At 40.8% G+C, this 12,876-nt stretch overlaps 2 protein-coding genes across 6 annotated transcripts in view; one reads left to right on the top strand and one right to left on the bottom strand.

Annotated features, from left to right (window-relative positions):
- Positions 1–1,012: 1,012 nt before the first annotated feature.
- Positions 1,013–7,269, bottom strand: PTRH2 (peptidyl-tRNA hydrolase 2). Of its 3 annotated transcripts, none has more exons than XM_037163578.2 (2): positions 7,103–7,269; positions 1,013–1,636 (listed from the first exon to the last, which is right to left on the bottom strand). In XM_037163578.2, the coding sequence occupies exon 2, from the start codon at positions 1,634–1,636 to the stop codon at positions 1,097–1,099; it is 540 nt and encodes a 179-aa protein (XP_037019473.2). In that variant the 5' UTR covers positions 7,103–7,269; the 3' UTR covers positions 1,013–1,096. The 3 variants fall into 3 exon arrangements, with proteins under 3 accessions (XP_037019473.2, XP_037019472.2, XP_037019474.2); XM_037163577.2 differs by having other exon boundaries at positions 7,093–7,266; XM_037163579.2 differs by lacking the exon at positions 7,103–7,269 and adding an exon at positions 2,487–2,655.
- Positions 7,270–7,367: 98 nt separating this feature from the next.
- VMP1 (vacuole membrane protein 1) overlaps positions 7,368–12,876 on the top strand; it is a 112,534-nt gene continuing 107,025 nt past the window's right edge. The window contains exon 1 of one of the 3 annotated variants that reach the window (XM_053655110.1): positions 7,368–7,438. The gene's annotated coding sequence lies outside the window, so the exon portion shown is untranslated. Of the gene's footprint in view, positions 7,439–7,780; positions 7,913–12,876 lie in introns of those variants that run through there. The other 2 variants (XM_037163576.2, XM_053655115.1) reach the window with 2 other exon arrangements.

Raw genomic sequence — 12,876 nt, 5'->3', positions numbered from 1 at the left:
TTGTGCTGCTTATGTTGAACTGCTAACTAATGCTAACTGTTGAAGTTAACCATGGAGAGGTGGAGCCAGTACATGTGCCTGTTACCAAATTCTCCCTGGCATCATCACAGTTCTCAGGGATATACTGTGAGGGTCTTCCCAAAAGGCTTTCAAGAAAAGTGGTTTTCTGTAATAGATGGAGAAAGGGTGGGAGGCTGTATAGCTCGGGGAGCTGGGATCTTTATATTCTGGGCAGCTGGTATATGTGGGTCTTATTGGAATTCCATCATGCTAAGTGTACAAAGATCAAAAGGCAAATAAAGGTGCCCTAATTGAATTACCTAAGTTCCTGAAGTTGTAGGGAAACTAGGATGTTGGGATGACACCACTTCACAATGGCCATAAAGTCCTACATGTGCCCATTACCACCTTCAAGGTTCATACAAGTCACTTCACAAGTTTCAGTGCCTTCATGTTAGGAAAAGGAAAGTAAAGCAGATTTTGTAGGCTATGATGTAGAGCCACTGCTAAGAACCTTTGGCCACTGTGAGGGAAATGAACATGAAACACTGTGCAGGTGAGTTATGTCAATGCTTTTAAACCTCAACCTTGAGACATAAATTAAAAAACCCAGTGGGTTAGATTCTAAATGTCCTGTGGGTGGCTGTACCATCTGTTAATAAAGTAGCTTCTGCACTACCCACAAGGGTCTGGTAGTAAAAAACCGCAGTGGGACCACCCTCGAAGCATGGTCCTCTCCAAGGGTGACGGCAACACAGTCTCAGAGAAGGAGAGCTATTAACACGCAGAGGGACCTAACCATGCATAGGAAATGCTGTTCCCCCCTTGCAACCCAAGTTTGTCATGACCTGTTTTCTTTTTAAAATAATTTTTGTTTCAGGACTTACACCCCCCCAGGACAAGTTAACCCAACCTTTTGTTTTTTTGTTTTTTAGCCCAAGATAACTGTGTAACTGTGCCAAGTACATGACAGAAGAAACATGAACAGATTTTCACCTGAAGAATACTTAAATTGGGGACAGAAATTCAGCTTTTATTTTTAAAATTGGACAGTTTCAGACACTTGTGGGGGGACAATCATCATACAAAATTCCACCTAGTAAAGTTTTAGGTGACCAGTGACTTTGTCAATTAGGTCTGCTGGTCCTGGCCCGATTCCTAGGACAGTTTGAGAGCCAGGTGCAATCTGAGTACGTCCGGCATCTTGGATTAAACTTACAGTCAGTCCCAGCATCTTTGCGTGGGTCAATAAGGCGACCAGAGTTTCTTCATCAGGGGCTTTGACCACCACTTTGGGCTGGCCACAGTATTCCCATTGTCTGAGCAATTCCGGGTTTCTCCTTTGAATTTTCTTGTAGGCAGAAACAGCAGCATGAGAGCACTGAGCAGCCACTTTCCCTTTTCCCATCTTTAAGTCGTTTCGAACCACAAGAATCATTTTGTACTCCCCACTCTCTCCTAAGATGCTTGCTTCAGTTCTGGTCTCTGTGTCTGTCTCATTCACTGAGCTTTTGGGGACCGTCCCAAAGCGCACTCGGAGGCCCCAGCCCAGGCACATGCCACATGCTATTCCAGCAGCCAAGCTGAGTGTACCAGGATGAGCCAGATATTCCATAACCAAGGATTTGGAGAGCATCTTAAAGGAAAGGAAAGGAAAATGGTTAGCACTATGTAGCAGTGAAAGGTTATAGGCTTATCAGATAAAACACCTCAACAATATATAATCAACAATATTTAAAACAGGCCCTGGCCAGTGTAGCTCCTTGGGGCCTCATCCTGCAAAGCCAAAGGTGTGGCCAGTTTGATTCCCAGTCAGGACACATGCCTGGGTTGCAGGCTGGGTCCCCAGGTGGGGGCAGGCAAGAGGCAACTGACCAGTTTCCCTAGCGCTAATAATTCTTTCCTGTATCCCTTCCCTCCTCCCTAGAGTCAATAAAAGAAAAAAGACTATATGAGGTAATCCCCCAAAAAGCAAAATATAGTTTGGATCTTATGAGTGTACCACTTTTTCTGTGCACTAGAAAAAAGTCCAAGAATACAGATGAAACAGTTTAGGTCACTTTGAATCTCAGTGAGGAGTCTCTTGTTCTTGGACACAGCAAAGCTGTTCCTCAGTCTTCTCTAGCTCTTGTGGAACAAGGAAATGTTCTGTTTCACCAAGATGTCCAAAGGGTCTAAAGAAAACAAGAATAACTCCTCCACTTCCTTTTCTGGAATATAGTGCTTATTTAATTCTGTCCTCATAATGCTATGGTTCTCTAGGGAATAGGACCAGCTCCTCAAAGAAGTTCCTGCTTGTCTGTATAATGGACGTGGAATTGTCTTGCTGACATTAGACCTGAGCACAGAATGATAAAAGCCTTACAGTGTCCCACTGGGCATTATTGTAGGTGCAAAATTATTAATACGTAAGACTAGAACATAATGTCATTTTACATATGAACACAACAGTATTTTTGGATAGTTTTAATATACACTAAATTTACCAGAAGTATATTATATAAAATAAAGGAAGATCATCCTTTAGGAATTCCTGTTCCCCCAGCAAAGGCATCCACGGTATTTGAGTCAGCAACAAAATGCAGTCTCCACTTAAGGCTGTTGGGTTTATATGACTCTGTGGTACAAGTCCTGGAAATACATACCTTATTGAGTTTCTTTTTATTCTCATTTATGTTAAAATTAAGACATATTAATGTTTTCTTAAAATTATACGGTAGGTTACACAGTATTATCAGATATTTTAATGTGAAGATAGTACAGGGGAAGGGGATATTAAACTTCATGATATAATTCACGTATTATAAAGCCACACTCAACACGTACAGTTCTGCAGTTTAAATATGTCCACAAGACTGTAACTACCGTCACCACCACCACTATTTAATTCCAGAACACTTTCATTGCCCCAGAGAAACCATTGTACTTATTAGTACAGCCTCTGGCAACCACTAATCTATTAATTTGCCTATTCTAGGCATTCATGTAAATCAAACTATACGATATGTGGCCTTTTATTTCAGGCTTCTATCATGTAGTATAATGTTTTTAAGGTTCATTAATTTTGTAGCATGTGTCACTACTTCATTCCTCTTTATTGATGAATAATATTCTGTGGTATGAGTATACCACAATTTATCCATAGCTGATGGACATTTGAGTTTTCCCCACCTTTTGGCTATGAGTACAAGTTTTTCTGTGGATAGTATGTTTTCATTTCTCTTAGGTATATATCTAGGAGTCAATTTGCTGGGTCACGTAACAACTTTGTAACTTTTTGAGGAACTGCCAAACTATATGCTAAAGTGCACCATTCTTCACTCATTACAGATGATTCTTTAAAAAGTATATGTTGGGTCTGATAGTGTTGAGAACCACTGCTCTAGTGCCTTATAACTCATCTCTAGTTCAAAACAAACAATGCCTTTGCAAATAGATCTTCACATTAAGCCAAGGCTGTCTCCAGGCCTCAAAGGAGGACTGGGAGAATTAGAAATGAGGTAAGCTGGGTCAACAGACCTTCAGTATTTGTTAAGATGGATTACACTCAATATCTGAAGGAAAAGAAAGAAGTGTTTATAAATGTATCTCCAAATTATAAAAGTATAATTTAACACATCTGCTGTATGATATCCTGATTTTTAAAGGCTGTATCTAAATCAAAAGTACATTTACTAAAAACTGTGGGGAACCCAATATCCCAGCACTTGCAATCTCAAATTCAAACCCTGCCCTTCCCAGAAAATACTAAGTTCCCCCAAACTGCTACTTAATATTATAAACCCTGTTAACTATGTTCACTTCCTGGGAGTCCTTAGAATCCTTTACTATTTAAAAAAAAACAACAAAAACCACCCACCCTTTGCATACCTCATTTTACCAAAAAACCCTCTGCATTTTATAGTAGTTCACTCATCCATTCCTCTAGTTGTAATCCTTTCTGGTGCTACCTTCTTAAAATGCTTAACTTTTTCAGCTACAGAAGCAGGAAGACCAGGACAGTGGTGAGGAACTAATGTGGAGTTGGGGGGGGGAGGCAGAAACTAGTCTGAAGTGGGATCAAGAAATGGAAAAAAGTGAAGAGCAGGGGGAAAAGCAGTAGATACAAGGGGGCATAGAGAATAGGAAAGATGAGCATATTTAAATGTCAATGAATAGAGGTAAAAGAAAGGTAGGTAAGTAGATGATCAGGATAGAGAAACAATAATTTGAAGCAGTAGGAGAGAGAGGACCTAAAAGGGATCTAAATTTATTCATTTTTTGAGGCGGTGGGGGGAGAGAAAGAGATCACAGACCCGTTTCATTTATTTACACATTCATTGGATGATTCTTTGTGCCCTGACGGGTATATGGGATGATGCTGCCTGGCCAGGGGTCAATGTGACAGTTTTAGATGCAAGCATGTCTGTGGGACTGCAGACAGGAAGCTGTTCCTTGGGGGGGGGGGGGGGGGGGGCGGGGAGGCTGTACAAACAAAAGTGAAGCTGGAGCTCAGAAGAGGAAGACAGATAAAAGTTGCAGCAAAACACAATAGGATTGCAAAGTCATGTAAAAGCAAGGTTAAGATGAATGTTTTACAATGTTATCACATTGACCAGTTGTGTTAAAATTAATACTAACATCTTTGTTCGTTAGAATGTTCTAAGCTTATATCAACCCGATCGGATTATCATCTAACTCCACTAAAAGGTGTTCCAGCCTGTTTCTTTTCCTGGATATCTACTCTAAAAATATCAATAAACCCGGTTCTTGAAACCAAGGTGGAAATAACTAGTCTCACAGATAGTCCTGGAAAACGACGGCTTCACAGAACAAGACAGCCCCCTAAAACCTTCCTCGTGGTGCCTTTTAATTCCCCTGCCAGCCTTCCCCCTTTCACCAATGCTCTTAATCCCCGTTGTGCCCTGAGCCACGCTCATCCGATAAACTGACCACATTGGCTACTGCCCCTTGGCATTTTCCAACCTAAAAAACCTTTCCTATTGGACCTTAAACCAATGCCTCACTTTTTCTCTTCCATTGACATCTAAATTTCCTCAACTTCCTGCCTCCCTTTCCCACTCAGTTGAAATTGCTAAGGAATCAGACACTTGCTGTTATACAGTTGCCTTCTAAGCCTCATCTTGAGTTTCCTGCACCACTCATAACTTTTCTTTAAACTTTCCTCCCTTGAATTCTTTAACCCCATTATCACCCCATTACCATACTACCTTTCTGAGACCTTTTCTCCAGTTCCTCCCCTGGCTCTATGCTCCGTTTTGCCCTGAGGTATGTGCTGTATTTGGCTCTCTTTTTGGTCTATACCTACATTATCCAATATAGTAGCCATTAGCCAAATGTAGTTATTTAAATTTAAATTAGTTTAAATAAAAAGTTCTTCAGTTGTACTTGGTCACATTTCAAGTGCTCAATAACTCAACAACTTGAAAGTGGCGAGGGGCCACTCTATCAGACAAAAAAACAGAACATTTCCCTGACCACATAAAGTTCCATCTGACAGTGCTGGCTTATATACTCTTTCCGTTCAGTCAATGGTTATCGAGGGCCTACTGTGCACCAGGCAGTGTTCTGGACTCTGGAGCTAGAGCCTGGAACAAAGTGTTTCTCCTCAAGGAACTAGCATTCCAGTCGAAGGAGACTGACCATGAACAGTTTGTCAGATGAACAGTCTCACTTATTCCCAAATCATCATGTCTGAGGATTCCTAAAGTCTCTCTTGGGCCCTGGCTGGTGTGGATTGAGTGTGGGCCTGCCAACCAAACAACTGTGATTCGATTCCCAGTCAGGGCACATGCCTGGGTTGCAGGCCAGTTCCCAGCAGGGAACACACGAGAGGCAACTACACATTGATATCTCTCCCTCTCTCCTTCCCTTCCTCTCTAAAGATAAGTAAAATTAAAAAAATCTTTAAAGTCCCTCTTGGGCTCCAAACTGGACTTTCCAGCCTCTGCTAGATTTCACCCTTAGATGTCTATGAAGTACTCTAAACGGGGCCCTAAACTGAACTCATCTTTAGGAGGGAAGGGAAGATACTCCCCAAACTTCCTTTCTCCTGTATTCTTGATTCTGAGTAACTCTAGACTTTCCTCTTTAGTCCTACCACCCAGTCACCAAAACCTGTTGGATGTATCTGTCTCAAGCCATCTCCTTGTCTCTACTAGCAGTGCCCTAAATATCTCTTGGCCAAAAGTCCCCAAAATTAACTTCACTATCTCTCATCTTTCCATATTTGCTTCACTTGTGCCCTGGTTCATTCTAGTCCATTTGCCGTTACGATTATACTTCTGTAACACAAATTTGATTCTCTACTTTCCCTGCTCAAAAATCACTAAATAAATAAATGCCTAAAGAATAAAACATAAATCCCTTTGTACGAATTTGCATCACTACACAATTTGGTTATAATCGTCTTTACCCTTCCAGCCTACACTCTTGCTACATACTGTTCTATCCAACAAATTACTAGGTCCTTTAAAGCAGCAATCTTTCCTTGCAATTATTTTTTATTTAAACATAAACACAACACACGCACAAACACACTTAAACACACAAACACAAACACAAAACATCCTCTTCACCGGTGAAGGCAAAGTTCAAATGGCTGTCTCGGAAATCTTTTACCATAACCCACTCTAAATTATTCTTCGGAGCTGCTGTGGAACTTAAACAGAACCACTACGGGTCATATCTCAGCATCTAGTACACTACCTGGGGTACAGTAGTAAAGAATCAAATACTCTTCTAGTATTTGACATGCTGGGGGTATTCAATTAAATACTTAGCAGAGTGTGAGGCCTGCTTGGTATTTTCTCACAATCGGAGCGAGCACATCGATGCTGCCTGAATGGAGGCTTTGTCTGGGAACTGAAAATTCTGGGTCCTTCCACTCCCCAGCATCTTGGTCCCTTCTTCCAAAGGACAGCTGGTAGAACAGGACTCCAGCGAGCCCTGGGCGGAAGACAATTTACGAAGGTGAAGGAGTGGGAATGCAGGGGTTTCCCGAAAGAGGTGGGAAGAAACATTCCAACTGGAGAGAGAATGGGGAACGACATCCTTCTCCTCCGCCCTGTGAGAAACACAAGGCCGACTTACCTCTCCTCACCTCACTGGTGTCTTTAGGCTCTTCAGTTCGAGAAAGCGAACACGCTTCCAGCGCGCGGATTACCGCTTCCGTGCTTCCTTTACAAGTTCCGGATCACGAACTGCTGAGAGAACCGTCATTCTTCCTCTCGCTCCGCCCACAGGTCCCAAATCGAAATCCGACGACCATCGGCCGAGGTTGCGGAACGGAGGTGGGAACGTTTCTCTTTAGGAGGCAGGCTCCCGGGGGAACATGGACCGGAAGTGACGTGAGAGTTCCGGTCGGCCGGCGGGTGTGAGAGTCGGTCAGGTGCTACTTCCAGGATCCGGAGATCCGGAGAAGCCGGAGTCAGAGCAGGTAGGTAAACGAGTGCGGGGTACTGGGGACGGAAGCCGGACACTGACGGAAGCCTGACACTGTCCTCAGAGCTTGGCCTCTTCCTCAGCTCTCCCACTTAGACCGTGCAGATCTGGGGCACCGTGATTTCGACTTCAAGCGGTGCTTTTTCGGGTGCTGCTGGGTCTGGAAGTCTCAGTCTGGCGGTAGCCAAGTTATTTGGGACACGTCTTCCTGGTTGGCTGCCGGTTCACTGAACCCATACATTAGACTCCTGACCTTTTGATCTGAGCGCCACTGATTTGGAACCTGTTCTAAGCTTCTGTAGAGTGCCCGTCTCCTTTTACCTCTCAGGTGTCTAGGACTTGAGAGTAAGTGGAGATCTTTTCTGTTGATGACCTAGCTGTTTCTCCGGATGTCAGTTTGGATTCTTGACTTCCCCAAACACTAGCGCCCGACGCTCAATAGACCCGCTTCTGAACAAAATTCAGATATGTAAGTTCCTTCTAAAGCTTTGGTGGCGAAGGGAGTGGGGCCTTAGCTCTGAGGACCGCTTGCAGAGGACCTTCACACATGTCCCATTACTTTCATGAAAAGTAGTGTTTTCTACCATTTCCAAAGCCCTTACCCCTCTAACCCCCGTTTCATCACAGTAGAGGTATTTGCTGTCAGACATGAAGGTCAGCTTAATCGCAAATTCCGAGAAGCCATCTGTGGTCCTGTAGCACACTGCTAAGATTTCTTAGGACCTCCAGTAGGTTTTACATTAATATCTTTTGTTTTCCTGTAAATTCATTGGAAAGTCTCATAATGTATAGACTCTGGCACTGTTTATACCTATTTTGGCAACAGAGATCCTTTTCCTAACTTTTACGTTTTTTATTTATCCTCTGGGGCTTGTCAGAAGTTTTGCAGACAGATTGCACTCATTTTTTGGAGAAGCTTGTACTAGTATTTCCAGTGTTGTAATAATGATGGAGAATTTAATGTTCCGACTGCTGCCTATTCTATCATTAGTTCTGATTTTGGTTGTATATTTGGTTGTATAGCGTAAATGATGGTAGAGAAACTATTATTTACCAGGCAACATTTTGTGCATTCTAGGTTGCTTTTTTTTTTTAACCTTTGGAAGACAAGTGCTTGGTATCCAGACAAATGTAGCCAGTTTATGTAGCTGAGAAGTGACTCCACACTAGAAATCTTTCATCTTTTTCTTGTTTGCCCATATTATTTTAACATTGAAGATTTTCTTTTACTCTGAAGATGTATTCTATTTGGTTTAAAATATATCCAATATAATTTGGTTTCTGTGATGCTCATTTCAAAATAACCAAGTTTCTGAAATACTTCAGTAAGTGCCTTTTAATAGTTCACTTATAGCTAGTTTCATCAGTTTGTTTAATTTACATATTTTTCTTATCTTTTATTTAGAAAAAAATTTTCACATTTGCCTGAAATGCGGTGACAAGATTTTTGAGATGTGGAATTGTATAAATTAGAGGTTATCATTAGTTTCAATATCTGGTAAACTTACTTATTGGACTATAACTGCCAAACCTGATCTTATATTCTTTTTGTTCAGTCAGTTTCAGTTATCCAGGAACTGATTATCCAGATTTTCTCACTTTTCACCTTCTTCCTGCCTTGACTTGAATAACCACTGTTTAGGATTGCTAAAGACTTTAAATCAGAAAACCTGGATTGAAGTCTGGGCCCCAGCCAGCATTTGTTGAGTGAAGGGTTACAGGTTACCTAACTTTCTGAGCTGGTCTGGATTGTATTGATGAAAGTACTGCTCACTTTATGTCACAGGATTGTCTCAGCAATTGAGATAGTAAATGCAGTTTCACTGTATTTACTGTGTAAATATGGTGATGTTGTCATTTTACTCTGGACTCTGGACATGTATCAGTGCAGCATACTGTTGCTTTGTGTCATTTCAAAATTTGATGTTTTATATTAAGTGTGCTATTTAACTGAAAATAGTATTATATGCTTTACTGAGATGATCTTTGCCTGACTTTTGAACACAATAAAAGCTAGCCAGGAATAGTTTGATCGTGTAATACATTGACTTAGTCACCTTGATTAGTAAGTAGATGACTGGAAAATGATTATAGCTTTGCATTTGAGAGTTTTAATAGTGATGTTTTTTGGTCATTATGTATTGTCACTTAAGAATTTACAAGTGCACAGGAAGCTGAAGCTTTTGGTGCTTGCATGTAGTTAAGTAAAGGTTAGACGTAGCCTTACTTATAGTAAGTAAGATATTTTATCATTTCACTGAAACCTACTGAATGCAATATTTAGAAGTAGAAGCAACCTCTCTTAACATATATTTAAATTCTTCAAATTTAATGGGAGAAAATTGAGGCGCACAAACAGTCGGTAATTGGCTTGCTTGAGGCCATATGGCTTAGGTAGTGCCAGAACCTGAACTGGAAATGAGATCCCAAATGTTCTTTCTGTTCTGCTAAGTTGTCTCCAGTCATCTTTATATGGTTTGGTAATATTTGCTTTGCATTAAAATGATTTATGTATTAAAGAAATCTGTATGTGTCTCTACATCTTTCCTCCTTTTAGCTGATTGAGTCTTGTGAATTCTGTGAAAACAAAAACACCGTACTTGGCAAGATCTGCAGTGGAATGTTCTGAGGAAAGAAAATTAGTTCTGTTCTTCAGAATAGTTATTCTGAGTTCATGCTTTGTTACTATCGGGTATCAAGGTGTCTTCTTTCTGGCAAGTGGAAAAAACACAGGATCTTTGAAACGCATCTCATTAAGTGAATGTTGTTGCTAATAAGTATGATGAAACTGTTAATTACTTCGCTCCTGTTAAAAAATTTCTCCCAGCTGCTTGTAATTCCATCATCCTGTTATATTACTTATCTCTTAATCTGTGGAGTCATTTCTGTAATTATTTTATTCTGGATGAATGAACAATGTAGAAGACTTATGCTTTGTCTTCTTGGGAACTCTTTGTTTCCATTGACTTTGTAAAACATGTTTAGTCTCTCCCCTTTCTTGGAGATTGTAGTGCCAGGTACTTATCACTGCTGTTATGCCCACACCCTCTGTTTTGGTCTCTTTCTCTGTCCCTCTCTCTCTTTGGTATGGAAATAAACTCCATATTAGAGAATCCTGACTAACCTCCAAAACAAACTAGATGAATGGCAGTGATAACTTGTTTGTTACTGTGTTAGTTAATACTGTGCTTTCACAAAGATTTGCAAATATTTGGGGGGTAAACTTTTAAGGAGTTCATTGCTTCAGGAAACTTCTTGTTTTGTCTAGAATGCATCTTTGAGTGAACTGACATTATGTATTATGTAAAGCCTTATACGAAGCTCATTTTAAAATATCTTTCTTGAAGGTTTTGGAAATTTGAATAGGTGATACTTTTCTGTGCCACATAAAAGCTGTCACTTGAAGCTTAAGGCATTTTAAATTAAGCAAGAGTAAGCTATTGAGTAATCCTATCTCAGCTGGTATAACTATAATTGCAATGGAGTTTGTTGGTAGTATTCCAGAAATACATTTTTTTTAGTAAATCTTTTGATGTTTTCTCTTTTTCTTGAGGTTCATTAGTAATAATAACCTTGGTCTTTACAAATTTTTCTGAATGGACTGGGTAGGTGATGATAAGAGTCAAGGCTATGAAGCTAAATTGCCTCGGTTCAAATTCCAGCTCTACTACTGTGCAACCCTTGGGTTCCTTACTTCACCTCTTGCTGTCTCGATTTTCTCCTTGACTATGTAGTCAGCACCTTTTCGTTAGGGTTAAATGAGCAGATTCACAGACAGCATTTAGAATAGTGCCTGACAGTTAGCCACGACTATCACCTTCATCCTCATGTGGCCTCCTGAGCAGTTGCGAAGAGCTCTTTCCCCTCTTTTGCAAGCACATCTTTATTATGCTGCTCACTTGATTATTGTTTGCTTATTAGTGAAATCTCAGTAAATAGATGTATGTATATACACAGTTTTATTTTGTGAATGTTTACATTCTTAACAAAATGAGGCATTCTTATAGGTCATTTTCTTAACCCTTTTGGATTATTGTTAACAGTTCACATTGTAAGGGCTCAGAATTGTCACCCCAAGGTGTGCTTTTGTGGTATACAGATTATTTTGAGACCCTGCAGGACAGACAAACTTCTGCCTCCCCTCCCCCAGCTACCCAGAAGAATGTGAATTAGAGTCCTTGCCTACCATAAGAGATTATCAGAAATAACTTCTTTTGACCTATCTGTATGTCTGGGCAGACTACTGATTACTGTCTGCTCTAAGTCCTGCAGTGACTCTTAAGCCCCAAGGTGCCTTCATCCTGAGCTCAGGATGTCTTTGCACCTCATTTTCCCTTTCTGTCTCTGAATCTCTCATGTATGTGGGGACTCAACTGTCTGGTGTAGATGGGCTTCCATGGGCATGAAATCAGATTTGATTTTCTCCTGTCAGTCTGTCTCATACTGATTTTTTTATTCAGCCAGCCAAAAAGAACCAGAGCCAGGAAGAATTTTTCCCTTTCCCCACAAGATTATCTGTGTAGTAAGCTATACACAGAATTTGGAAATTAAAATTTGGGGATTTGCTGTTTAGGGATGTCTTCTAGCACTTACTTTCTTTGCATAGGAAGATCATTTTGCATTGGCATCTGTTCATTCATCCAGTCATTGAACAAAATACCTGTAGCCCAGGTTCTGGGGAGAACAGTGGGGAACGAAGATAAACAGATATTTTAGTCAGAAATCTAATAGAGAAGAACATAAACAGTGTAACAAATGTTACAAAGGAAACAACTAAGGGTATGAGAGAGAATTAATGGGGATACCTGCCTCTTTGAGACTCTAGCACAGTACACCTGTAACACAGTAATACAAGGTTAGGTAGGAAACATATGCATGGTCCAGGTTACATGGAGTTTTGCAGGCTATGTAAATAAGCTTGGATTTGATCTGAGTGCAGCAAGAAGTCATTCTACAATTTCAAGTAGGGAGTAATGTGATTTATATGAAGTTAACTCTTGCTGGTGTGTGAAGGATTAATTGAAGGGGACAAGAATAGGAATGGAGACGGGGTCCCTTCCAATAGTCCAAGTGAGAGGTGAAGATGGCCTGATCCAGATGGCAGCAAAAAGTGGAGAGCCGAGAGTGGGTGGATACTGAATATATTTGGAATAGGACTGGGACCTGGATTAGATGTGAGGTGTAAGGAAATGTAGAGGAGTCAAGGATGGCTATGCTTCTGGATCTGGTAACTGGGTGGATGGTTGTGCCAAGTACTGGGAGGGCGAGGGTTTGGGGAGGACTGACTGGGTTTGTTACAAGAAGAGAGGTGAGGATGGGTTAAAGAGGACATGTTAAATTTGCGATCATCTGAGTGTTAGTATTGGGAATACAAATCTAGAGCTCAGGACCAGAAATACAAATTCACACCAGTATTTTAAACTGTGGAGCCAG

Source organism: Artibeus jamaicensis, unplaced genomic scaffold, assembly GCF_021234435.1.
Source record: "Artibeus jamaicensis isolate MK-2021 breed Jamaican fruit bat unplaced genomic scaffold, CSHL_Jam_final contig_1998, whole genome shotgun sequence".
Classification (NCBI taxonomy): domain Eukaryota; kingdom Metazoa; phylum Chordata; class Mammalia; order Chiroptera; family Phyllostomidae; genus Artibeus; species Artibeus jamaicensis.
The sequence above is the reverse complement of the archived record's forward strand: the minus strand, read 5'-3'. Positions and strand labels throughout refer to the sequence as shown.

What these genes read in the sequence shown, in the direction of transcription:
- PTRH2 (XM_037163578.2), bottom strand. Translation starts at nt 1,636, where the DNA reads ATGCTCTCCAAATCCTTGGTTATGGAATATCTGGCTCATCCTGGTACA.